Source organism: Ptychodera flava, chromosome 10 (genome assembly GCF_041260155.1).
Source record: "Ptychodera flava strain L36383 chromosome 10, AS_Pfla_20210202, whole genome shotgun sequence".
Classification (NCBI taxonomy): domain Eukaryota; kingdom Metazoa; phylum Hemichordata; class Enteropneusta; family Ptychoderidae; genus Ptychodera; species Ptychodera flava.
In genome coordinates, this window is record NC_091937.1 from 19,767,994 (window position 1) to 19,794,515 (window position 26,522).

Sequence of the window (26,522 nt, forward strand, 5' to 3'; positions counted from 1 at the left end):
ATGGAATGTTTTGGGATTATTTACTTCGTTGGCAATTTGTGTGATGACTTCTTCTTTTTTCCTAGCTGCTTCTTGTCTCTGTTTCTTCCTGAGATCTGTTCTAGCCTTTAGTCTGTTGATTAATAATCTGTTGTCACGATCCAATGGTGAGCCACCCTTCTTCCATTCCCAGTGGGCCTTCTTACTGTTTTTACAGCTTGTGCTATCTCTGGATTCCATATTTCACGCCTCTTTTTTATGACAATTTCTGATCTGAAATTTGGGATGCTGATCTTGGTTGCCTCCTTGAGAGTTTTACTCAGGTGCTCCAAGTAAAAGTCAATAGCAAAGTCTGAATTATCATGGATGTCAAGAGATTTAAGATTTTCCTGTATGGAGTGCTGGTAGTGTTCTTTGTTACAGAGGTCCCATTTAGGTTTTGAGGCTATAATTGTTTTGATACTTGCATTGGAGTTCAACTTCTTGGTTGGTATATTGAGTTTTACCATAACTGGTAAATGGTCTGACGTATTGTTTGAAGACAATGGGATTACTTTGACGACAGGTTTCAAAGGCATTATGTTGTCATGGAGCAGTATATAGTCAATTTCTGAGGAGTGTTTCAAATTTGGGTGAAAAAAAGTGGGATCTCCAGTTTGTAAGGAGTTTAAGCTGTGTTCTTGACAGAAATCAGAGAATTTCTTGTCTCTTGGAATATTGGCTCTATTCATAAGGGATGCATTCCAATCACCAGTGATAAGAAGATAATGGGAAGATTTATATTTGATAATTATTTCAGCTATCTCGGCTAAGGTGTTATCAAAGTCATCATTACTGGCACTTGTTCCTCGGGTAGGCATGTAGACTGTAACAACACATATTGGCGGAGTTGTGGGAATTTCAATTACCACTGTTCTGTTACTTCCATCCGGTTTCTTATTAACTTGATGTGTCAAGGAGTTTGGGAAGAGAATAGATACTCCTCCATAGCCCCTAGGACTTGGAAAGGTTGGATCGGGTTGTCTTGATCTACTGTTTTTTGTTGAGCTGTTATGAATAGGAGATAGGTTTTCAAGATATGATTTTTCAAAGTCAAACAACCAATGTTCTTGTAGGCAGAGAAAATCTGTTTGACCAAGAAGTTGTTGAGTGTACATCTTATTTGCTTTGATATTCTTCACATTGAAGGTAATTAATGTTATTTCCTCTATGTCTGTCTCATAGGAGTTCTTTGTGGGGGCGAAGTCCACTCCCGAATGGAGGCTTGGCCTATCTCTAAAAAAGACTTATTTGTGGTTGTAGGTAGTGATTTTTCCTTTTGTTTCAGTTGACAATCTGAGTCAGAGAATTTTCCCATAATATCGTAGTCTCTATGGAGAGTTCCTATGGCATGACTTGATGTGCTTACCGTGTCACTGTTTATGAATTCTGTTGTTTGCGACTGGGGAGTAGTTTGGATAGATAGTGATTGAGAACTTGATGTTCGCAGAGTTTGTGTATCTGCTTGACAACCTTCACTTATGTATTCTTCTCTGTTCAGAGGATTCTAATATGATTGTATTCACTGTCAGTGTGCACAGATTTGGATCTGTAAAGTATGAAATTCAGTCAGTTGCTATGATTGTATTCACTGTCAGTGTGCACAGATTTGGATCTGTAAAGTATGAAATTCAGTCAGTTGCTATGATTGTATTCACTGTCAGTGTGCACAGATTTGGATCTGTAAAGTATGAAATTCAGTCAGTTGCTATGATTGTATTCACTGTCAGTGTGCACAGATTTGGATCTGTAAAGTATGAAATTCAGTCAGTTGCTATGATTGTATTCACTGTCAGTGTGCACACATTTGGATCTGTATGGTATGAAATTCAGTCAGTTGCTATGATTGTATTCACTGTCAGTGTGCACAGATTTGGATCTGTAAAGTATGAAATTCAGTCAGTGGTGATTTGACCGCGCTGACTTCCTCTCTCAGACTTTTAAAATGGAGCATGTCTAACTCAGGGCCAGGTATTCCGACTCTCAAATTTTAAAATACTTTTCTGATATACCACTTGCCCAGGCTAATTTTGAAAGCTTGTTGAGTAAATGCTGTTTCATTGTCTTGTTTTTCAGCTATAATTTCAAAGGTTAGTAAATATTACATAATTTGTTTCTCTGGTATCAAAATCTGACCTTGATTTTATTCTTGATTTTGAAAGAAAATAGTTTAAATTCAGTAGATTTTCAATCAGATTCAAGCTCACAACGTATGGCACCCAGTAACCAAGGGAAAACATTACAGTCAAAACCACTTGGCCAAATCCCCACCCTTAAAACAGAGTGGTTCAATAACCAAGCTAAGTTGTTAAAATTATTCTGACTGCGATCCATCCACATTTCCCTCCAGGTAAGTTTGAGCAGTATTTGAAGTCTTTCCGTTTCATGGTACGTTTTACGTTTATATGAAGTGTCCATTGCATAGGAATTCAATTTTTAAATAGTACGAGAACAGTTACAATACAAGTCATACAGTAAGTAAGTATGCCATCACAGTGCCAAGGATAGTGGGAATTAAATCATTCTTAGGGTAGAGGCTAGTATTTTGGATACTGAAATCATAAAATATGAAATTATTGGCGCTGGATTTTCAAAAACAAATCTGAGCATATGCATTGTGTGTTAATCAAATTATTTTTTTTAAATATTTTGAAACTGGAACTGTTTAGTGTGTTTAACTATAGCATATACAGAATGTTTCTAAACAGTAAAAGCATTGATCCTTGGTTTCTCAGCGACATGAAACTCTGTTTCTCACCACTGTCATTGGTGACTTACTTTTGAATGTCACACCATATTTCAGTGTATAGAATACAGGTGAAATGAGCATAACAGCTCTGAGCTGCCTTAGCAACCTGTAAGTAATCTACATCCAGCCAGAAATTATTCTCCCATACTGTGTTGACAGAGTGTTTGCTGGCCCTCCTGCAAGAACAAGACACTTCAAATTTTTACTATTTATTAAAAATTGATTGCTGCAAATTAATCCATCTGGATGTTGCTTTGCCTCGCTGGTATGTGGTAGACAGCAAAGTACATCTACAAGGAACTGTCAGTGTATTCATACCAAAAATATGTGTGCATGAAATATCTTCATACAATATTGTACATTATGGCAAGTTAGACAGTATACATCATCTGTTATCCCATCATTTTCAATTATAAACATACTCTTGGACCACTTATTCAAGACAAGTTACAATACTTGTCAAACGCTGTATGTTAAGCTGCCCTTTACATCAAATTTTCCCATTAATTTAACCCTTTTCTATGATTCTTACCAACTATTAAATATATTTTCGATCTACCCTATTCTTATAATACTGTAACTTACCAAATTCGTGAGAGGTTCAAAGTTACTTTTCTTACCCTGTTTTTGGTTTATTTTGCTGTCTGAGATAATGAAGCACTTCCAACATGGTTCTGATGGACTTTTTACCAATCTTAGGAGTTGTTGGATCACCTTGAAAAAAGGAAATTTAATTTTTTTTTACTAGAAATATGGTCACAAACCAACCATGACTATAATTACTATAATGACTATAATTAAATACTCCCACATTTAAATGATTTCTGACCATCGATGCGTGAAAGGTGAGAGGCTAGACTACTGTTTAAAGAGCATTAATTTTCAACAAGATTTAATTTCATAGATTTGTCAGTAAACTAATAGAAGTTTGATAGCAGATTTCAACTACAGTATCAATGAAAGTAGAGAAATTCAAGCCCATCGAATAATTAATGCATTTACAGCGTGAAATTTTGAAGCCTAAATTTGACACAAACTTGTCAGCTTACTGATGTGGTGATGTATGCAAAACCTATATAGCAATAGTTGCACAGTGGTATTCTCAATTAGACCTGTTGGATTCTCGTAATACTACATGTATGTCATTTATATCGTGCATATTTCTGAAAACTACTCAACATGATAATCAGTGACACCTGCACACAAGCCATGATTTTTGTCTCAAATAATCAAAGCTGTTTTCAATTTTGTGATGAATCTAGTTAATTTTACTGAAAATTCCTAGTGACAAACACTGCAAAGATTTTACCTTGTGTAGGCAGAGGTGTGGTAGCTCTACTACTGTCTTCTAGATTCCCACAATGCCTTGCAAAGAATGCCTGGATCTGCTGTGAAAGACTTGCTTACAGACATCACTGTCGGAGCGTAACATTTCATGTACAAGGTATGGCAGCACTCGCTCACTGAACTCAACCTTCAAACAGAAAATATGGATGAAAAGATCATAATTAAGAAAATGAGAGAAAAATACAAAGACGTCATCAAATAGAAAACAATAAAGTAGAAAATAGGAAAGAGATATACACATGTATTGAAGATAAAAATCAAAAACATCAGGAGTCTGTTACAGAGAGAAGACAAGACTGATAGAAGGACAGACTAGTTGGGAATTGTAAAAGGTAGAGCGACTGTAATTATTATAATTTACAATCATCATATTCTCCCACAGTAAAGGTATCTCTATACAATGTAAATTGTAAGTTCAGTGTGTGTACTTTGACTTGTTTGCTGTTGATGAACGCTGATGTTGTAATGCTTGTTGATCCATATACAGGAGATTATGGAAATTGAATTTAAACATCTTTTTTATTATTTTGATAACATTTTTTTAATTTTGATATCAATCTCATCTTTCAGTTGTATGGTCATATTATGATGAAGGAAGAAAGATTACCTTGACTTGACATATTGGAGTCAACAGTCGGAGAAATTCATCTTGAATTCCTCCATGTTTGATGAGCGTTGTTGCTAGGTTACAAATCCAGGTTTCATGGTTGCCATGGTCTGGAACCCACAGAGCTGAGTCCCGTATGATGTCAGCTATGCCTTCATAGCTTGTAGCAACAGAGGGCAGATTCAAAACCTGAAAAAGTGAACACACTTTACAAATTGAGTGTTTTATTGTGGGGACAGAATGACTGAACTGGCAGCTACTAGGCAAAGTAAAATACTGCGTAAAGTTGGTGATTGAATCCAGTGGAACATGTATGTTCTGGGTACATGTGGCATATTCTGCAACTGGTAGCAATCAAAACAGCTACAAATCAATTCACTTTGCAATTTTAAAAATTTATTCTCTGTACACAACAAAAGACTGAGTCTACAACACATCATGGCAAAACATTAAAAACCATCGGCCTAATCACAATGTGGAAACCTTTTTCAAGTTGTTCATCCTAGATTTACAGATGCTCCATTGAAATATGACAAAAGAATCTTTCAGTTTTTGAACAAAACTTTGAAATGGTATGCTTCCTGAGTCTGATACACAGCCAATGGGTCAACTTGGTGGGATATTTTGTAAAGCGACATCTGTTGGCTTTACATATTTTTTTGTGTTGAACTGTTGATAAGAAGAGAACTGGACATATAGTGTACACTGTGGCATTGCTGACACTGTCTGAAATACCTATCGTCTAGTGGTAATATCAGTTGATTATAAAGAAATCAATTCTGTAAGAGTTGAAACATTTGGAAGGAGTCAAGATGTAGTCAAACAACACCATCAGATCAGTACAAACGATGCTTATAAATGATGTGTGCTGGACAATTAGCAGGATGTGTGTTGTTGTTTTGACTACGTGTGACCTCCTTCCAGACAATGTTTCAACTTTCAGAGTTGATTTCTTTATGAATGACTGATATTACTAACTAGACAATAGTTCCACCTGACAGAGTTGGCAACTCCTCAATGCAGACAGGGCATGTATGTCTATAGTTATTGTATTGCCAACGGTCCAGCACAGACCACAGTACATTATGTCACACAGTACTCACCCTTTTTCTGTGTGGCTTGAAGGGATGAAGATAGAATAACAGTGAGTCAATTTTCTTTGACATGTAATCTTCATAAAATGCAACTCCGGATGGTGTTGAAAAAATGTCTCTCAGACAGCTTGCTGCAGCACTCACAATATCCACACTGAACAACAAACAAACAAACAAACAAGGAACAATCATAAAAAAAATAAATAAAAATAAACAGAGAAAAATGATGAGCCTGACAGTACAAAACCTTTTTGACATTGGGAAAATTGATTGAGCAGAAATGCTGAGAAACAAAGTTACATGATTTGTATTCAGCAGAGCAAGACGCAGAGGCTGCGGATGTGGTTGTACACAAACTTTCATTACACTGGTATTCTGTGAATTATCCAGTCATCACTGGAGGCAAAGTTGTCTTCATATTTTACACTAATGAGCTTACATATGATCACCGGTACAATTTACATAATAATTTGTCTCAGAAATCATGATGGTTAGACGACAATTCTAAGCTCACCATGGGTCCACCAGATAATCTTTGAGAAGATGTACAATAATGCTATTGCGTTTCATCTGTTCATCTTTTTTATACACATCCACGGCAGTGACATAACTTGTCCTGTTCTCTGTGGATCTCAATGCAATTGTAGACAGCTCCACTGCACCAATCTCTCCCAGGCAACGACCTGCTTCTTCCCGAATGGCCTGTTGGTTTCCATGACAACTATCGCTATGGTTGCTGAGCTGGATCAGCTGAATCAACTTGCAGATGAGTTGAATGAGTATGCTGTCTCCATTATTCTCTGACAAAAAATTATGATAAACAAATTGTCACAACCAAGGTACATTGGTGATTGATGAAAGTTGAAAACGTGTATGTCAGCTAGTACAATAAATTACCCATAATTCTCTTTGATTTGTATCCATGAAGGTTACTTTTCTAAAAACTTGGCAGTTCTGCATGTAAGCACTAATGTTCAGCATCAGAATAATTGATAAATAATATCCAGTAAAAGTACGTTTAGAAATTTCAGCAAAAGTTTCAAAATAACCATTAAACAACCATGGAAGTCATGTTCTGTACGTACTACAAATGCCATACTTTTTAGGCAGCAAGCTATGGACCAACTGAAGGGGTCATTGTCTGAGAAAACTTTGAATGCAAATTTCTTTTGTCCTTTCCGTTGGAAAAAGTCAATATCCTTTTGTTTAAAAAAACAGATGCAACTGGTCTCCCTACTTTCCATCACATTATTCTGTATGGCTGAAGACACAATCTGTGGAAAATTTTACAAAATGCTATCTCCTCTCTCAATCTTGAATAATTTTCCAAATCATTTAAAATGACAATTGAGAAGAATGGTGTCCTTAAAAGTACGTTTTCAGAATTTTACTACTAGTCTATGATTTGTCTACACATGGGAGACCTGGTAGACTTCTCTGGGGAATCTCTGAGGATACAAATCGCAATGAATTATGGGAAATTTACAGTACTGTGTTGTACATCATAAAATTTAAAATGTTGCGGTTATTTTACCTGATGCATCTAGATATTGTGCATGAGATACCTTGTTTGTAAACAAGAAAGTCAACCAGGCAAAGGCCAGACAACCGCTTCCTTCAATGTCAAAGGACTATTTAGCATAATGAATCCCCTCATTTGAATGAAAACTAATATTGAATGGGAGAGTACCACCAGATCTGTCTTTTAATCCACAGATATTTCATGCAAAGTTACAGAAGACAGGTAAAAGTAAGCAAAACAAACCTTCACATTTTCTCACCAATACAGCTAACTCATCCTTCTTTTCAGCAAGGTCTTTCCTCAGATATCGTAGTCCTTCCAGTCGATTGGCAGTATCACAAGTCTCACCGACACTCAAGAAATGATTGATTTCCTGGAAGAATTCAAAATCCTGTCTTGAAGTCTAATACATTTTTGAGGAGAACTAACACAGACTTTAAGTTTATATTACAAGTTTTAGTAGTTTTTTTAAATCTTGACATATGCCAGTGTGGATGACATTACATGATTTTTATCTTTAGAAAAATGTTGATGACTTTATTCATGCAAAGGAGCATTATTATAACTGTTTGATCAAAAAATCCTGATTTCAAGATCTCCTACAAGCTATATACATGTATTAATTATTTTTTGAAACACTCATCTACACATATCAAATCAAAACTATTTTGAGGCAATGAGACAATACAGCAGACAAAGCTAGACATCTCATTGCAACCTAGAAAAGTATCAGAGAATATATTGATTCAAATGGAAAATGAACTTTCAGCAAGGTTGTTGTTTGTATATAAGCGTCATCAAGGGAACTCAAACTTACTTCAAGAAGACTGAACTCCTTCCCGTCATACTTGACTTCTTCCTGAATTCTTCGAGCTTCTGTAAATACATCAGAGCCTGGTAGTGGGTCTAACTGTTCAATGGCTTTGCTAAGTTGTGTTCCATGTTCTACTAACAGAAAGTTAATCAGGCTAATGGCCTGATAAAAACACAACAAAATGAAAATTTGAAGTAAGTACTTGGCTCCTCTCTCTGATTATCAAACATTTTTGATCTACTGGGTGTAAGGGCACATTCTGAAGCTCATAGAGTATCTAGAATTTTCACTCCACAGGTTTATTTTTGTCAAAATCAAAAATTTGTCCCAAAAGATGGTGGCCATTTTTAAAGCCGCACTTTTCAATCCCAGGTTCTCGCATTAGTGGAGTTCTCCTCCCAGTCAAACGCTTGGCCAGTACAATGTTTGATTTCTATAACATGATTACACAAACTGATCTCAACCTTTTGTCACATTTTGCTAATCCTGCAAACAGAGTTTATGCAAGCTTTTGATTGACGGTCGGTTCAAATTGCCAACAGTCATTGATTCCCCACCACAAACGTTTGAATTTCCTAAAAATTGTCTTCCAGTCACGTTAGACTTTGAATATAACCACAGAGTTAGATCGGCAGCAACTTCGCGCTGACCGCTTGGCAGTCTGTCTGTGGTTTTGTGGCTGGGGAAAACTAAGAAGTTGCATTTTCTGGAGCGTGTGTCTGCGTGTTGCCTGTTTGGTGTCCACTTACACAATGAACGCCGCCATAACTTGGCGTCCTTTTAAAGGGAGGCTCCGCCTTTAAGGTAGAACGCACCTCGGGGACAGAAATTCAGGCCTTCAAATTTTGTCAATTTTTTCTGACCTACCACTTGTGGGGGGTTCATTTGAAACTCTGGGCGAAAGAAAAGTTTTCACTGTCTTAGTTTTTTGAAAGTCGGAAATTTTATTTTTTCCCATAGAGTTAACACAGGGGTGGCGGCCATTTTGAATTTCAAATATCGAGAAATCGCAAGTTATTTGTCTCTCTAGTACCAAAGTTTGCACGGTGACCCCTGATTTTTATTATTGCTTTGGTAAGAGAATGGTTGAAAGTTTCGCTGAGGAAAGTTTGAGCAAAAGTTTAAGTCTTTCACTTTTGAGGTGCATATTACCTTAATATCAAGTGTTGGTAAATATTGGGTAATTTGTTTCTCTGCTACCTAATTTTGGACGCTGGCCTCTAATTTTCATTCTTGATTTAGAAAGGGAATTATTGACAGTTTTCTTTAAAGTTTCAGCAAAAGTTTGAATTTTTCAATTTTGAGGTATTGCATTCAAGGCAGTGCTTTAAGTTTTTGGACTCTAAAACTTGACTTGACTTTTACTTTCAGGGAACAAAAATCACAGCAAATACCACCACATCTTCTTTTAGTTGTGAGAGACAAAGTCAAATTTAAAATTTCAGAGAATGATAATCTGTTGCCAACAAGTATCAAAAAGTGTAACTTACCTGTCTGCCCACTTCTGTTTCTTTCTCTGCATGGGGAATCAATGCAGTGATGATGACGTGCAAATGCTTACCAAATTCCTAAAATGATACAAAGCAGGAACAGAATGAGTATCCTTCCCGTACTGTTGCACTTTGCAGTTGTAAGGAAGTTGCAGATACTTCTGTGTTTTACCGAACTGCTCCATCTCGTTTGATGGCAAGCATAAAATTCAATTATTTGTTGATTGTAGTCAAACTCACAATCTACGGAAGTTTGTGATCAAATCTGCTCAGTTAAACCCCATCTCTTCATCCGAGCTTTCCTATTTGACATTTCACTGCACTTTGAAGGAACATCTCTCAGCAACATGCACATTTAAATCCTATCTTGTTTTTGGAATATGCTGATAAGCCGTAATCTCCCTTCATAAGTAAGAAGCAAGTAGGTGCAACATCACAGTAACTTAGGGGTATTGCAGCCACATGCATGTAGTGGCTATTCTTTTTGTCTCTCGGAAACTTTTTCTCTAATATATCAGCACAGAGTGGTCACTGAAAAACCACATTTCTGATCAAATATGTAGGTAAAATGTAGCCCAGCCGTACTCATCCAGCCTAGCCTGGTTTAACAAAGCTGATGATCTTCTCAATTTGAAAATACATTCACAAAGGGTGGATTTTCAGCCAAATGTATACCCATATATTACTAGCCCACCCTTGAGTGGCTACTACAGTTTGAGAGTAAAGTTGGTGATGAAAAGGTTGACACAATATCAGAGGAAGTGACACACATTCATAGTCTATGAATCCTGCAATACCTCCTGGCAACATTTCATGGCAGTCTCACACACAGAATGAAAGAGATCAACACAAGCAGACAGCAGGTCATTGGAGTCACCAACATCATCCAGGAAGTGTACCAGTGTATAGATGACATCCTTCAGGACAAAGGCCCATGCATGTCCCAGTCCTTCGTGAAGCTCTGCCAGCAGTAGAATGACAAACAGTCTGTACATTAACAGGGCTCTCCGTTTCTCATAGGTGTGTCTTGACTTTGCCATGTAAGTGTGGAGTTGTAAAAGTATCTTCTGTGTGCTGTCCTGAAAACAAATATCACAATCAGTTAAGCAGTTATCAATCAGATGTACCAGTATCTACAGGTACTACATCAGTATGTGTATGTCAACCCCTAGACCCCCTTGAATGCTGGAAAAACATGTATACTGCAGCACAATCAGTTATTGTATACGCCAGAAAATTCCAGCGAGATCATGTACATGCCAACAGTGTGTTTGGTACAGCAATTCTACTACATTGTGGTCATCAAATTTTTCTCAGAGAGTACGTAACCGGAATGGTCTATTTGAATGGCTAATTATTCATAATTTCCCTTAAGGGTATACAATCACCTGTAATCTAAATATGCCCATATATGGTCAAAGGGGTGTTCCTTGGTATTCAAAATGCCCATGTGAGGGTGCGTGTTTTAAAAAGCGGCCACCCGCTTAAAATCTGTGATTGGTTAGATTTTCGCTTTCCACGGTCAACTGTGGCAAAATTGGAACAGGTGACAGTTTACCTTTAAAGCCGCCGTTCTCAATCCCTGGTTCTCGCATTAGTGGGTACTCCTCCCAGTCAAACGTAGCCTATATCAGTATCAATATCACTATCTACACAGACTTCCTTGACCCGATCATTACCTGAATTATCCATGTACATATATTTGTAACGGTTACCACATTTGAGGTTACAGTCGAAGTTGAATATGTATTTTCACAACTGAAACCCCGGGAATGAAACGGACGTGCGCGCACGAAAAGACGTTTGATTTGGACCATGCTGTCGAGCATAAGCTTATGACCTCACAAACTGATCGATCAATATGTAAAATCACCAGTTGTCCCCAATGAACTTCAAAAACTCGCTTTTGTAACCATTGATTTTGAGCAAGCTAAGTTACATTGTTATTTTCTATCTCGTGTGAGGTTCGCTCACGGTGCGGCGAGGTCGTACGTGAATAGACGCCGACAAGCCATGCTGATAGATCACTTGAACATAGACAATTATAACAGCCAAACCATCTCACTGAGACAACTTGTGAAATGGAAGCAGTGTTCTCCACAAATGAAAATAAAGGGGGGTGGCTAATTAGCATATTTATTTGCATAATATTTGCATACAATTTACATATCACCAGGGCTATTCACAAGGCATTCCAGTGATGAGATATACTACTTCTGACATTTTTAATATTTTTCTCCATTCAGCAGTGATAAATGGCAAGCTATACAATTTATTTTTAATTTAAATCCTTTTTATTTACATTAAATAAATAATAAAACATCAAAAGTGAAAAAAAACACATTGAACTAATACAAACAATACACAATTTAGTAAATATATTGCACAATACCAACATGAAAATTCAAAAGTAGGCCTACATGAGAAGTAATCAGTGTTCGAAATAATCGGTGGCAAATGGTGGCACGTTTTCATATGATCCTCTGTTACTATATGTTTGTCTGTAGCCCGATTGGTAAAGCCACGAACGTCTTTTTTTTACGTGCGGCGTCCATGACAAGTTGATACGGGACTGAATATTGCACTAAGTTACAATGCGGAGTCAGCGGAGCATGCCTGCAGAGAAACATACGTTGACTTTAAAACTCAATTCATAATAAAGGAGAGGCCCGAAAAAAATGATACCAGGTATTTCCAAGAGAAAGATTTGAAATTTCATCGACTCTTAGTTCGGCAAACGTACAAAACTTGACAACTGCGCGGCGTAGGCTGCCATGCATGTTTGTGTGGAGCACGCTGGCGCCTAGATCTCGATCACACGCGACCTTTGAACTATACAGTACAGAACCGTATGTACATAGCTGCTGTATTCGGATGATCACACGAATGATAACTTTAGCTCGTGCAGTTTCTTTTTACTTCATTTCATCGTGCCTTTAATATTTTACAACGGTCATGGATTTTGAAACTTGATCAAACGCAACTGCTTCTCAAAGTCAATCGAGTGAATCGCATGCAAGTTATGAATGCGTGACAGGAAGTGACACACATGGCTTCAACGTCATGTGGACGTACACGAATCTCAAAATGGCTAACTCAGCTCGGATATGCGAAGTACCATACTTTTTTGCATCTGATATTTGTGTCAACCAATCGTACGATTTTAGCCACATCCGATCGAAATCACTTTTCCTGACCTTCGGATCCTTACAAGTACGAGACATTGGCGGCAATGGTAGTTGCCTATAGTATAGATACTTTGACTGAGTGCCCGCTGGCAAAAATGCAACACCGAGCCTTGTACCGTGTCCGTTGTATGAAATGGACGGTGTCTGTACGGTACGGTCGGCAGCTTAACACATTTCAAGCTTTTTGAATTGAAGTCTTAGCCAATGTTCATCGGCACTACGGCCGTTTCACACTAAAAGCTCGCTGAAATAAAAGCGTGACAAAATCGCCGCTGAGAAACAATAGGTCTTCAACCACATTTACTAAAGAGTATCGGCGGATATGAAAGAGGATCGGGCGAAAAAAATAAAGGATCGGGCCGATCCTGTTAAACGGCCTGGGGAGAACATTGAGGATTGCATGCAGTCGCAAAACAAACCGACAGATGTGTGAACGGCCCCTCTTTATTACACGACGTTGTCAGTTGCTGTCATTTTTATACAATAGGCTTTCAGATATTGTTCGGACAACTGACTGTGAAAACAGTTTAGGCTACAGAAAACAAAGGTGGGCGGGCGAGATAAAAGGTGGGCGGGCGAGATTAAAGGTGGGCGGCGACAAAAAGAAGCCGGGCGCACCGCCCGTCAAAAACCCCTCGTGGAGAACACTGGGAAGTTCATAGAAACTGCAACTACCTCGCTCGGTTGGTGTTATTAGAATCTAAACTTGTTGGCTATAAATTACGGCGTTGCATGCCACTGACGCGCCCGATTTCTCACCGCACGGGTCTTTTTAGTGTGTCAGTGGCGTGAGCGTGTTTGGTGTGTATTGCGACCACTTCAACAGCGCCATTCCTAATTGTTTCATGAAGGAAACACATTTTGCCTAAACTACAGCAATTTTATGGAGTACTTCTTGGTAGAAAGCGGATAGGGTATTCGCGTGGATATCGGTAGCTATTCTCTGCATGTCGGTTTAGCCAGGTTTTGTTGTCGCGATTTACATCATCGAACAAATCGGAACAACAAATATCAACCGAAAAGACAGGACCTTCGTTGAAAGCACCAGTATTGGGATTGTGGCCCCAAGCTACATGTTTGGCATGTCACATGACACGTCGCATGAATTTAGTCACACCATGTGTAAATTGTATAATAGCCTGGTCTAGTTGACGCTTCACACAAAACAACGAAATGTGAACACAAAGGAGAACAGAAGTCTTGTTGACACGTGCTGTCTTGTATTTTTATTATTGACGAAGCGTGAGTGATTCTGACCTTATCACATGTTTCAACCAAATGTCTGTCTGATTGTAGCTTTTTTTTTTATTCATTGGGTTCGGCTGTGAACTTTAGACACCGCTACTTCGTCAGTCACTTGTTGACTGCGATATTCAGCTCTTTGCGTACGGGCTCATGGACGTGTGTATACACTGTTTTACACACGGGATTTGTGCTTGTGTATATCCACGTCTATGAGCCGCGTAGGCGAAGAGAGAAATTGCAGTTGACAAGTGACTGTGTACTTCCTATAATACGTCAGAACACCAAAATAAGACAAATCAAATCTCAGGAAATACCCCCTTTGAATTATGATATTATTTTCTGAACAATATTTAATATAGGCCTACACGGTTAGACGTCTCGGCACCAAGCCGTTTCGACCTACGACGTTTTGGCCTCTCAATTTCACGCCCAAGTCGTTTTGGCACCGCGACCCAAGACGTTTCGGCAACGCTAGTGCTGGTGCGTAATTTTACAAATCAAAGTACTAAAAAGTATAGGGTCAACTATAAAACATTCATGTACATGCTTTAATCTTTGTGAGAACATGGTAAGAGACCGTAAGAAAAAGCTTCACATTTTCAAATCTGTGACACAAGTTTATTGACAGCAATAGCCGCAAACACGGCAAAAGTTTGAACGCGGTGCCGTAACAGCACGGCAAAAGTCACACAACATGCACATAAAAGTACTGGTCAGAACGCAAAGGTCACGCTTACGAATGTGACGGTCAGTAAATTACTAAATAGTTTGCAAAAAATAGAAACAGGGATGGGTTGGGTTGCGGTGCCGAAATTACTTGGGGCCGGAAATTGAGAGGCCGAAACGACTCGGGCCGAAACGACTTGGTGCCGAAACGACCAGTAACCATATAGACTTGGGATTTTAAAATCCTGTCCCAAAGAGACAGGAAAAATCCACTTGAGTTTATAGGACATATGGGACTGCCGATACATGACAACTTTTATCAAACCTTTCAATACGTAAATATATGGGGAATATGGCCATTAGTGTAAAGATCATATGTTCTACAGGTGCCCGGGTTTGTACTCTCTGATGTTGGAATATTGTACACATTACGTTTATGCATTACGCTTATTATTATTAGGCAGATGATGTCGTCGTCACAAGGAGGAAGTTATGCCCCTCTGTGTAACTTCCCTTGTACGGTCACTGTATCCTAATTTGCCCGGGGTACCGTACGTTGGCCATAGGTGGTCATGAGCACTCCTCTCTACGTTCAATCCAAACCAAAACGGCCCTTTTCAGGGCCACCACATCCTCCAAAAAGAGTATACCGAACTATACCGACCTAGATACTAATGTTACTATGTTTTGTTTTCAGAATGCATCGAAGGTAGGTACTTTGCAGGTCCCATGAAAAGTTCGTCGGGTGGACTTTTTTACCTCAACAGTTGATTTTCGGAACATATTATGTTTCGGGCTACCGTTAGAAGATCAAGCAAGGCAAAGTGGTTACAAGTGTTTATTCTTGATTTACTAAACAAACGCTTCCAGAGATTTTACAAACATTGCGTTGATACGAGACTGAGTTTGAAGAAGCATTTGATCGACAGTCGATGTCAGTGACGTGTACTGATATGCATTGATATGTAAATCGACGACATTTTGTCCTTGTTACATTTAGACATCGAAATCTACCTCTAAACTTATTTAGTGTTTAAATTGAGACCCTCAACTGCTGGGTAGCATATTCACGCTACCGTAGGTGTTTAAATTTGGCAAGTAGTCTCTTATAAATGATGAAAATGCTATGTTTTCGGGAGCTCCCCTTTGTCTTACTCGTTCAGCGTCGGTTTGCATAATGAGCGTCCATTTCTAGTAATCCGCTATAAGTACCCGAGGGGCGTCTTTAAGGACACTAACCTGGGATTTTGAGAGAAGGGAAACTAGGGACTTGTTGCCTTGGTGACATCCAGTCAAATAGTCCAAAGTGGCTTTAATGGTGTAAGATGTAAAGTAGGGTGGATTGGGCTTTGGATCAGTTTCCCTGCAAAAGGAAAGAAAGATACACTTAGATAATTAGCATTTAGGCCAAAAAAAAAAGAAATGTTTCTGGTCAGCGCGCGCGTCACTTGAACAACAGCGCGTCACCCTTTTTTTTCTGTTTGTGGCCGGCGGCCGTGGCTAACACAAACCAAAATGGCTGAAGAGAAAGACAAAATTCTTCGGGGGGAATGATCAGTGACTGCATGAACAGTATATATGTGACTACTGTATATTGATAAAACTATAAAACTGACCCTCCTCCCTCCCTTGAGGCAAAAAAAAAAAAATTAAATAAAAAAATGCGCGTCACCGCACCATTTTTTAAAGAAAGACCTGACCAGAAACATTTCTTTTTTTTTTTTTTTTTTTTTTTTTTTTTTTTTTTTTTTTTTTTTTTTTTTTTGCCTTACATGGTATCCTGTTGAAATTGACACGCTGCAGCTGTCTTTTCAAACCTAATTTAATCAGAGATGTGAGGTTCAATGGTGTAAAATGAGCAGTTTGAAGGAAGAGTTATGAATAACACAATTTACAGAGTTCATCATTTAACAGAGTGCCACTGACAGCTATGAGATTACTTCTGAAACAGCGATCAAACAATATTGGCAGAAGGCTTATTTTCAAAGGTATACTGTCGCCTGTTCCAATTTTGCCACAGTTACCATGGAAAGAGAAAATCTAACCAATCACAGATTTATTTTATTTTAATACAGCGCCCTCACATGGGCATTTTGAATATCGAGGAATGCCCCTTTGACCATATATGGGCATATTTAGATTACAGGTAACTGTATACCTTTAATGATTGAAGATCTTCGTAGTTGGATTCTAAGATAGAAAGAATCTTAACCTCTTGCAAACAGAAAAGAAAATTAAGATACAAATCAAATTCTCTATACAAGAGAAAATCTAACGATTTGTTTTCAGCAAATTTAGGCAATATGAGAATTTTTCACGAAAGCATCTGTCTTGATATGCAAATTTGGAAATGTTTTCTCACAAGTTGCAGGCAACTCATAATTGCATGTATGTCCTCGATATTGAGAAAAAATGTTGTGAATTTCAATCCTTGTACCTTCCAATAACATTCTGGAAACAAGTAAACTACAATGGATCTATCTCCTTTACCAAACAGATATGTGGCAACAACTACCAGGCAAAGACAGAGTACTGCATGGAGTATCTTACTGAATAACTTACTTGACAAACTGTCCTATATCACTGTCTTCAGAATAAGGTTCGTGCAGAGTCATCAACAATTCCACAACAATCTCATCCAGATTATTTTGTATCAGTTTCTCTGTCACCTAACGTTGTGCAAACACAAAAGGTGAAATGTCAATTCGAAAACATTATTTAGCAAAGAGAATCACACATCCCTGTCAGGAGACAATCATGTATAGCAACAATGTAACAAATACTGTTATTTTGCAACAGTTTGTTAAATAAATTTAAATATTGGATGTACTTTCTTATCAGCATCTTAACTTTCAGCCGGGAAAACATACATTGTCAGTGTTAATTTTACTTTTCCATTGAAAGTGGACAAATAAGGTATACAAGAGGTATTCTGATTCACGATGGTCTACCTGTTGTGACAGAATCTCTTGTATCTGGTTTAAAACGTGAGTAGCATGGCTTTTCCTTCTGTGCAGCTCTTCTGTCATTGAATCTCCCTCCCTCTGGTGGGCAAAAGTTGGAATGATATGAACAATGATTTGTGGGAAGCATTCCTTGAGGAGCTGAATCCATTCCATTTTTAATTCCCGGCCCAGTGATTTCACTGTTTCAATCTTCTTGTTCATGACAAGGTGTGGAATTAAAGTTCTGTAGTACTGTCTGCAAACCAAAAAGGTACTGAATAGTGAGTTAAAGAGATTACCCAAATTTTACAGTTTATGTAAAATGAGATCATGACCTTTGACTTTTGACATGTCATTTCACCTAAATAGGTAATTTGCATCTGATATTAAAGCAATGCCCATTATAATCAAACAAACTATTTTATGACGACTTTTGCTGACTTTCTATATCTCAAGTTGTAAATTAAAATTTTCCAATGAGATTATCACTTATATTCATAGGCAATAGATTCAAAGTAAATTCATGACAAGAAAATGACATTAGAACATCATGATTCTAAACCTGATTCCCTCATAATATTTTGATCCATAAATGTGACACCAAGCTCCATGTTTCTGCCTATATTTTAGTGGAGAGTAAGTTTTTGTCAGTAAACAGATTTAAAAAATGCAATATAAAGAGCAATCAAATCCTGTAATCTGGGGTACAGAGCCACTGACTGTTATGCCTGAATGGTCAACTTTCCTGTACCTATGAAAACAGAATTTAGAAAACCAAGGACAGAGAATGATCCATTACTTTACTGTCATACTTGAACTATGGACCCTTAAATACTGCATTGAGTTGCTCATCCCTGAAGATATATTCCTTAAGGTAGAACGCACCTCGGGGACAGAAATTCAGGCCTTCAAATTTTTCAATTTTCTTCTGACCTACCACTTGTGGGGGCTCATTTTGAAGCTCTTGGTGAAAGAAAAACTTTCAACGTCTTAGTTTTTCAAAAATCAAAAATTTTATTTTTTCCCATAGAGTTAACACAGGGATGGTGGCCATTTTGAATTTCAAATATTGAGAAATCGCAAGTTATTTGTCTCTCTAGTACCAAAGTTTGCACGGTGACCCCTTTTATTCTTGCTTTGGTAAGAGAATGGTTGAAAGTTTCACTGAGGAAAGTATGAGCAAAAGTTTAAGTCTTTCACTTTCGAGGTGCATATTCCTTAATGTAATTATCATCATTTTCAACACCTACCTAAAGAATGCCACCCTGTTTTCACAGCCAAATATTTTGTATGGTATCTCTTCTAGAGAGTAGCCAACTTCCAGCCAACATGATATGATGTATCCAAGGTGACATTCCAGGAAACTTTGTATGGTAGGGTACTTCAGGTGGGATGAAATCTCTTGTAAAACCTACAAATGACAAAATGAACTGAAATCAATGATTTTTAAATAAGTGTAAAGAAGGATATATATGTTTGATGGATCCAACTTTTATAATTGCTTATTCTTTAGTACTGACACAGCGGAAGAAAGATTGCTACAAAGCCTCTTCCAGAGTCTAAGTAATAACACTTCTGCTTTTCTCAATATGGCTAAATGCTGGCTAGATGTCGGTGTATTCCCCTACCTTGTTCATGACAGTGATGTCAATGTTATTCTCTTTAATACACTGTATCAGTGCAAAGACACATCTTTTCTGACACACTGGACTAACACAGATGATGCTTGACAGAGTTTTCAGTAAACTTGCAGCCCTGTTGTTCCATTCATCTGCGTGTTCCTCTGACTGCAGCCTGTCCTGTAAGTGGTTAAAAAATATTGAAATCGATATACTGGCACAGGGTCATGATCAAATATGTGTAATTGTCATGAGGTTAAAGAATCATAACTATGGATAAGCTGATTCTTCCTCCTGAAATTCTCGGTATCCCTTCAACATGCTGCTGAGCTTCCAACCATGCAATACACATATCAGTGATGTCAGACTTTCAGTTAGAAATAAGGCTGGCTACAGCATTTATCCACAAAAAAGAATTAAATATGTCATGTACAGCATATCTTACATTTGCTTATGTTTGTCATCCAGGTTAACCTTGACAGACATACCTGTCTATTGAAAACATTTCCCTTAAACCTAACCAAATTTGAGCAAAATGAATGAAATTTGAACAAAACAAATGCTTCAATGACAAAATAAAATAGCACAGTTTCATCAGATTTGTTCTTCATATGGACTACAATTCAAAACATTTGCTCTTTCCATGGCTGTAACGAATAGTTTGAGAAAAGATACACAAAACCTCAAAACTGCAATCTTGAGAAACCTTGAATCATGAAGTCTTTTTAAGAAGCTCACTGTAAATCTAAAATATATAGCAAAACTCCATGTACAACATGCTTTTACACAAAGTCTTTCAAACTCAAATAAACAGACAAAAAGTTTGACTCACTGGCACAGTAGCTGCTTCCTGGATCCTTTGTACAACTTGTGTAAATGCTCTGTCCTGGAGATCAGTTGATACTGGGATAGGTCCACTGTCACTTTGTTTCACAAACAGGCTGTAAAGACAGAATTGGATTCAATGAAATAGCAACCATTCGTAAAGAATTCAAAAAATACTGAATAGACAGAAATAAACGTACACATGTGAATCAGAACCATAGGATACTAAATTTTTCCCCAAAGAGTCAACATACCGGTAGATGAGATGGCCATTTGGAATTTCAAACAATCTTATAATTTTAGGTAATCTTCCTCTATTACTAAAATTTGCACGATGACCCCTGATTTTCATTTATGATTGTGAAAGAGAATGCTTTAAAATTCCCTTTTGAAATGTCTGACAAAATTAATTTTAGGGTCTGTCCTGCCATGATTTCATATATTTCATCATATCAGATATTTTGGTTTTATAGCAGATACGGGATTAATTTGAAGGTCACTGTAATATGTGTTCCACCATTCAGTTTAAGGATAGTTTGGCACATTAAAGATATAGGCAGAAAGTGAACAACTCATATAACCCATACCAATAGAAACTCACTAATGTCAGTATATTTCTTCATGGCATGTTGTTCAAGTGTTTAAAAATTTGTCAACAGAAGACTGTAATCATATCACGGCAATATTTTTCACACACACATTTGACCTTATTGCAATACTATACACAACTAATGTATAAAAGATTCACTTACCAGGGAATAGCCTCTGCCATATGCATACGTATCCCATGATTCTTGTCCATTAGCAAGTCTGGAAACAGCTCGGTCAGTGCAATGTCGGAAGCATTGTCACCATCTCCTCTCTGTTTTGTTGCCTGTGTTATAAACGCCCACTTTCCATCCAAGTCTAGTTTGATGAATTCCTCCATGCACTTAGCAAGGGACAACCTGACAGGTGATGCATACTGGCCTTCTCTCTGGAGTTTCCTGAAAAGATATACAGCCAAGAGAACAGAGGTGGAATGAATATTCTTTGAGTATTGACCCTAATCTTCCACTACACAGATCAAACGATAGCAGGTTGCTGAGGGAGATTTTTTGACAATTCTTATCTGCACTACCTATAAAATTAATTTTCTTAGCTTCCAAAATTCTGAAATTGAAATCTTTGCAAGAAATTAAAAATTGGCATGCTAACCTTTGATCTGTTAAATCTCTGTAACAGTGGAATTCAAAGGCTCAAAGAAAGTCCTAGTGGCAATTACAAGCTAGGACTATACATGAGGGGATTGGCCAGCACAAACCATGTAGGTAGACTAATCCCCTGAGAGCGGAAAAAATTCCACATTACCGGCGTAGACTCCCCAGAGAGTAAATAAACTACCGATCAAGTAGCACAAAACATCACAATGTTTATGAATATGACATCACCCGTGATATTTGTAGAGCAATCACCGATTCACACCTCAAGTAAGGTATCTTTTCATATGGAAAGGATTTCGAACCTACAGCGTTTGTGCCGGGGAATCTTGGCATGATAACACATTTGTGCCTCGACCGGTAATTGTGCAGTCCTAGTGGTTCTGCAGATGTTCACAAATTGTGTAGGATCAACATCAAATGTACTTTCAAAGCCCACCAAACACTGACAAGACTCACTCATCCCTGCCTATGTTGCTCTTGATGGGATGGAGTATGGTATTAAGGTAGTTCGTACCTCAAAACTGAAAGTCTTACAAATCTTTTGTTCAAACTTTATTTCGTCAAGCAAACTTTCAATCATTCTCTTTCAAAATCAAATTGGGGTCAACGTGCAAACTTTGGTACTAGAGAAACAAATTATCCAATATTTACTGATATTTGAAATTCAAAATGGACACCATCCCTGATTCCTGATTTTCACAAAACAAAGCCAGTGAAAACTTTCCATGCTCCATAAGCTTCAAAATGAGCCCCCACAAGTGGTACATCAAGAGAATATTGTGAACATTTGAGAGCCAAAATATCCGTCCCCGAGGCACATTCTACCTTAACCCTTTGAACGCCAAAGTCAAGTTTGGTCTTCTTCACACGTGTAATTATAACCCAGCCAATTTGTTTCCAGATCAACACATTGTTTTTTAATTTTACCAAAAATTTGATCAAAAACAGCAGCCAAGAAAAGTGATGTCAATAAAGTCTAAAATTTTCAAAAAATTATAAAAAAATTTATAAAAATTGGTAAGTTTTGCTCCAAAATTTTGGAAGGAAAAATTACAGCACTCAAAGGGTTAATCAAGCAAATAAAGGTAAAGAAAGTCATTCAAAAAAGGCAACATACCAAAAGCCTGACACTAGGCGCAAAGCAAAACTTCTGGCACTCTCCAGTTCATCAGATATCTCTCTCTGTGTGCTGCCTAAACTGGGAATGATATCTGACAGAAGTTTCAGAGCAGCAGAGCAAATTTCCTGGTCTTTTCTATGCGCTGATACAATATCTCTGATGCAAAAAAGAAACAAATGAAAGAATATGTTATTTTCTCACACATAAACATTACATCTAGACTCTACGGATATTGGGGAATGAATGTTGGTCTAAATTTCCAGGCAGATCTCTCCTTTTGTAAGATCTTGTGTGTCTATGGTTCTGGACCTTATCAAGGAAAGGCCAACTTCGGATTTGAATAATATGGAATATGAGGCAACATGAGAGCATAATATCCTGTTTTAATGATAATGCATTGTGAAATGTCACTACAAATCTGTAGTCCTTATAGTATTATAATACTCATCTGTTAAAACTGTACACAGGTTTCATGCAAATTTAATATATACATATTACAATAACAAAATAATACCGGTACACGTATGCTCATTTTCTGAAAGATACAGTGTATATAGTGTAACACAGACATAAAATAATTTGCCAATTTTTTTCTTACTTTAAGGTGTGTAGAATTGCCTCTGTTTGGGTGTGCAGTTCTGGATCATTGCTGTCACCTATCAGCAACCCTGTACTGATTACCAGGAACTGAGAAGTACATGTATGGTAAATATGAGAAGGTGAACCTCAGTACATATGTGCTCTCCAAACAAGTACTGTGCTGTGGAAAAGACTTTAAACCCATGACTGCCATTGCAAAAGTTATCCCATCTAGTAAAGACACTGTGGAGACATGTACAATCTAGCTAGAAATTTCCTGCACTGGAGGTACACAGTAATTTGATATGTTGCTGGAAATTTCAAGTGTTCAAGGGGTTAAAGTTAACCTCTATAACTTCAGATAATCTCACATATGATACATAATTGGCTCAAAGAAATTTCAAGATATTGCTAAAAATCAATGATTTCAAAGGAGTTCAAATATCTTGTGGGTTAAGTGGCACACTGTTAATGATGACTTGCATGTCCTTTTACTAAGTGACGTACATTGGATGAACATGGTGGGTGTGGCATATATCCTGTATGTACATCAATACGATAAACAAGGTAGCCTAAGAAGTCACCTATAGCTACAAAATCAGTTGAAATGCCATTATTTATTATTGATAATGCTGTCAGACCTGATCTGACCTGACCTGACCTGAATTGACCTGAATTGACCCTCAACACTCATTTGCTGTGCTGTTTCAAAAGTGGAAACCTACTACCGTTAGAGCGCCACCACACCACTGTTTTTGATTATGGAACAAGCAATATTCAGACCTGCAGATATTGTTCACTGACCTACATGTAGAGGGCCATATGCTGGTCAAGGTCAAGATCAGGGTATAGGAAAAAGCATTTTATTTCATATGCACTATTGGGTCCATAATTCTTTCTGTGCATAAACTGATAGTGCTAGTATATAAAACGTAATAATAATTACCACTGAACATGAAAACCATGATATGAAGGCCATGATTTGCATTGCATTCCATATCAAAATAATATGAAACTTTCATAAGTATGAAACCAAAAACGATGGAAACATTTTTGGATTTTGACTTTGTAACATGAAGCAATCAAAGTGTTAGCTATGGACCTTACCATTTGCACATCCACAGGTTTGTACACATCAAACACCTGAAACAGAAAATTTATAGTAAAATCAGTTTCTGGAATTACATCCTTCAATATTTCTACATTTTCTGTTGTTTTACAATTTCAATTTTACACTTCTTTGTAGCTTGGCTTATTGAGCTGTTTACACTAAGTCTTCTAAAAAACCCAAATAATTGTTTCATTTGATCATGTGGAAGCAGATGGGATCGAACATTTTACAGAAATTCTTCACGAAAATTACTAGCCTATCAACGCTGTGCACACTGAATTTGCTGATGTATTTTATTTACATCAAATTTCAAAACACTTCACAACATCACATATCATGTAAAACAAGCCATGACTAAATTTATGATCCAAACAAGTAGATTTTTAGCCCTAACATCTTATTGTTACTCATCGCTTTAGAATCCCATTCTCGACCACAGATGTACAAAACTGACGGTTTCAAATATTTGAACTGTCCCCATACATCTTAAAACTAAAACCCTATCAAATATAACTTTCGACAATTTTGGGGGGTAATCTTTTCTTTATGATATGAATAACATTTTTTTAATTTCTCCAAAAAGCATATTGAAATAGTTTATGTGCACTTTCCCATATGTCAGTACTGTATATTCAAAATGTATGCTGACAATGAAATGTAACACGTACTCCAACTGTGTGACAAATACTCAGTATTTCACCATACTTCACAGAGCAGAGAAAGAATATATTTTCTTGCTATGACAAATACTGAGTATTAATTTTTCTTGGGATAAATGAAAGTAAACAAACACATGCAAACAATACATGAATGGGAAAAAAGATCCACAGTAGTTACTTGGACCTAAACTCTGAGATAATGAAGATTAAGTTCAAACCTCTTCCTCCAGTAGCTTCAGCACACTCTTTTTCACAACAGATGGACTGACTTGACCAGAAGATTGCCTGTCATTGCTGCTGCCTGTACACCATGCACACAGTAACCTGAGACTGTCCAAAGACAGTGACTGTTGCTCTGTGAGTTCAATATCCAACAGACTAACGCAGGCTGAAAGGAAAGAAAAAGACACACGTATCAAGCAAACTAGGAATTCAATGCCTGCCTGAACATATACTACAATCACACAAGGAAGAAGTAACTACCAGTACCTGCTTGACAGCCTGCTTGGTGTTGGTGAATGAACTACAGTATTTCAATGCTGTCTACAGATACAATTATGACAGAGGTTTCAATATTAACACTTTCTTGCATTCTGTATGACAGTAAACTACGGTATGCTGATTTTCTGAGAAATATGGTATTCTTGGTGAATTGGTGACAGAACTAAGCACTCTACCGGGTACATGACTTCTGCCAAAAATTGTACTTAAATTTTATCAATAATACTTCAATACAGGAAGGACTGGTATTGGGCACCGAACACATGACTGCTGCCTGTACACCATGCACACAGTAACCTGAGACTATGTATCTGGTCATGACAAATTGTATCTTGACAATATGGTGGTTTCAACAGGGTTCGAACTCACAACGTACGGTACCCTGTCACCTCAGCGATGAAGCCACAGACAAAACCGCTCAGTCAAATCCCCAAGCATCCCCAAGGTGTTCATACAAAGTTCAACTTACATACTGACAGAAATATTGTGTGAACACTGAAAATTCACCGTATCTCCTTTTTTAGAAAAGTGTTGAGATGCATTCTCTGAAATGCATATGGCCTGTACAAACCATCAACTGCCAAATGTTGTCTTCAATTGATTCTGATATCAGATTCTGTATTGTTCTCATTTATATCAAAGATTACAACACTCTTGCCAAGTCACAACCATAGTTATCATCAGTCCACACAACTTCCGCAGGATAGTAACGTAAGATTCAGAGTAGAAATACTGCATCCCGGATAATTCTAATTTGCATGTTGTTTTGTGTTGATGTAGATAAAAAATAACTTTGACATGATTAAAGATGCATGATGAGCAACGGGCCCTTTAGAACAATGAATATTCTGCAAAAAGTTAGCTCGTAAACCCATTAGAGGGTAATTTTTTTCTGAAAGCCTGGACATTGGTGAGTGCTGTGATGACAAAGTGTCATTATTGTTGAAATAAGGTTTAAACGTCATTATACTTGAACAAGTCAAAGAAAGAAAATATCTGATTTTTTAGAAGTTATTCGAATTTACAGTCAGCATATGATCCTTACGTAACCAATCATTTAAAATACAAATTATATTGTTTGATAATCAAGACTTTCAGAAAATATATTCTTTAATGGGTCATGTGCTCAGATATTAACAGGTTTATCTGATTGTTTGTAAGGGCCCAATGCGTATCTTGGAACCTTAAAGAGATCAAAGAAGTTTATTTTATACTGAAAGA

The 26,522-nt window shown here is 37.4% G+C and overlaps 2 protein-coding genes across 2 annotated transcripts in view; both read right to left on the reverse strand.

The window, feature by feature from the left end:
* Window positions 1–1,869: 1,869 nt before the first annotated feature.
* On the reverse strand, window positions 1,870–17,938 carry LOC139142185 (serine-protein kinase ATM-like). The gene is made up of 14 exons (XM_070712037.1): window positions 17,692–17,938; window positions 17,303–17,409; window positions 15,980–16,103; window positions 10,439–10,720; window positions 9,642–9,719; window positions 8,155–8,313; window positions 7,581–7,710; window positions 6,330–6,615; window positions 5,825–5,969; window positions 4,722–4,910; window positions 4,077–4,241; window positions 3,388–3,481; window positions 2,797–2,943; window positions 1,870–1,897 (listed from the first exon to the last, which is right to left on the reverse strand). The coding sequence occupies exons 1-11, from the start codon at window positions 17,905–17,907 to the stop codon at window positions 4,116–4,118; spliced, it is 1,842 nt and encodes a 613-aa protein (XP_070568138.1). The 5' UTR covers window positions 17,908–17,938; the 3' UTR covers window positions 1,870–1,897; window positions 2,797–2,943; window positions 3,388–3,481; window positions 4,077–4,115.
* Window positions 17,939–18,345: 407 nt separating this feature from the next.
* The window catches only part of LOC139141541 (serine-protein kinase ATM-like), a 111,596-nt gene continuing 103,419 nt past the window's right edge, over window positions 18,346–26,522 (reverse strand). The window contains exons 20-28 of the mRNA XM_070711133.1: window positions 25,019–25,188; window positions 24,138–24,173; window positions 23,050–23,138; window positions 22,449–22,607; window positions 20,882–21,115; window positions 20,137–20,245; window positions 19,314–19,484; window positions 18,936–19,096; window positions 18,346–18,436 (exon numbers count right to left, since the gene is read on the reverse strand). Of these exons, the coding sequence (XP_070567234.1) occupies window positions 18,346–18,436; window positions 18,936–19,096; window positions 19,314–19,484; window positions 20,137–20,245; window positions 20,882–21,115; window positions 22,449–22,607; window positions 23,050–23,138; window positions 24,138–24,173; window positions 25,019–25,188 (1,220 nt within the window). The remainder of the gene's footprint in view (window positions 18,437–18,935; window positions 19,097–19,313; window positions 19,485–20,136; window positions 20,246–20,881; window positions 21,116–22,448; window positions 22,608–23,049; window positions 23,139–24,137; window positions 24,174–25,018; window positions 25,189–26,522) is intronic.

What these genes read in the sequence shown, in the direction of transcription:
- LOC139142185 (XM_070712037.1), bottom strand. Translation starts at nt 17,907, where the DNA reads ATGAACAAGAAGATTGAAACAGTGAAATCACTGGGCCGGGAATTAAAA. An exon ending in GATTATCTGGTGGACCCATG is followed by an intron (nt 5,970 to 6,329) that starts GTGAGCTTAGAA and finishes TTTGTTGTTCAG; the next exon opens with TGTGGATATTGTGAGTGCTG. An exon ending in TCAAGCCACACAGAAAAAGG is followed by an intron (nt 4,911 to 5,824) that starts GTGAGTACTGTG and finishes TCACTTTTTCAG; the next exon opens with GTTTTGAATCTGCCCTCTGT.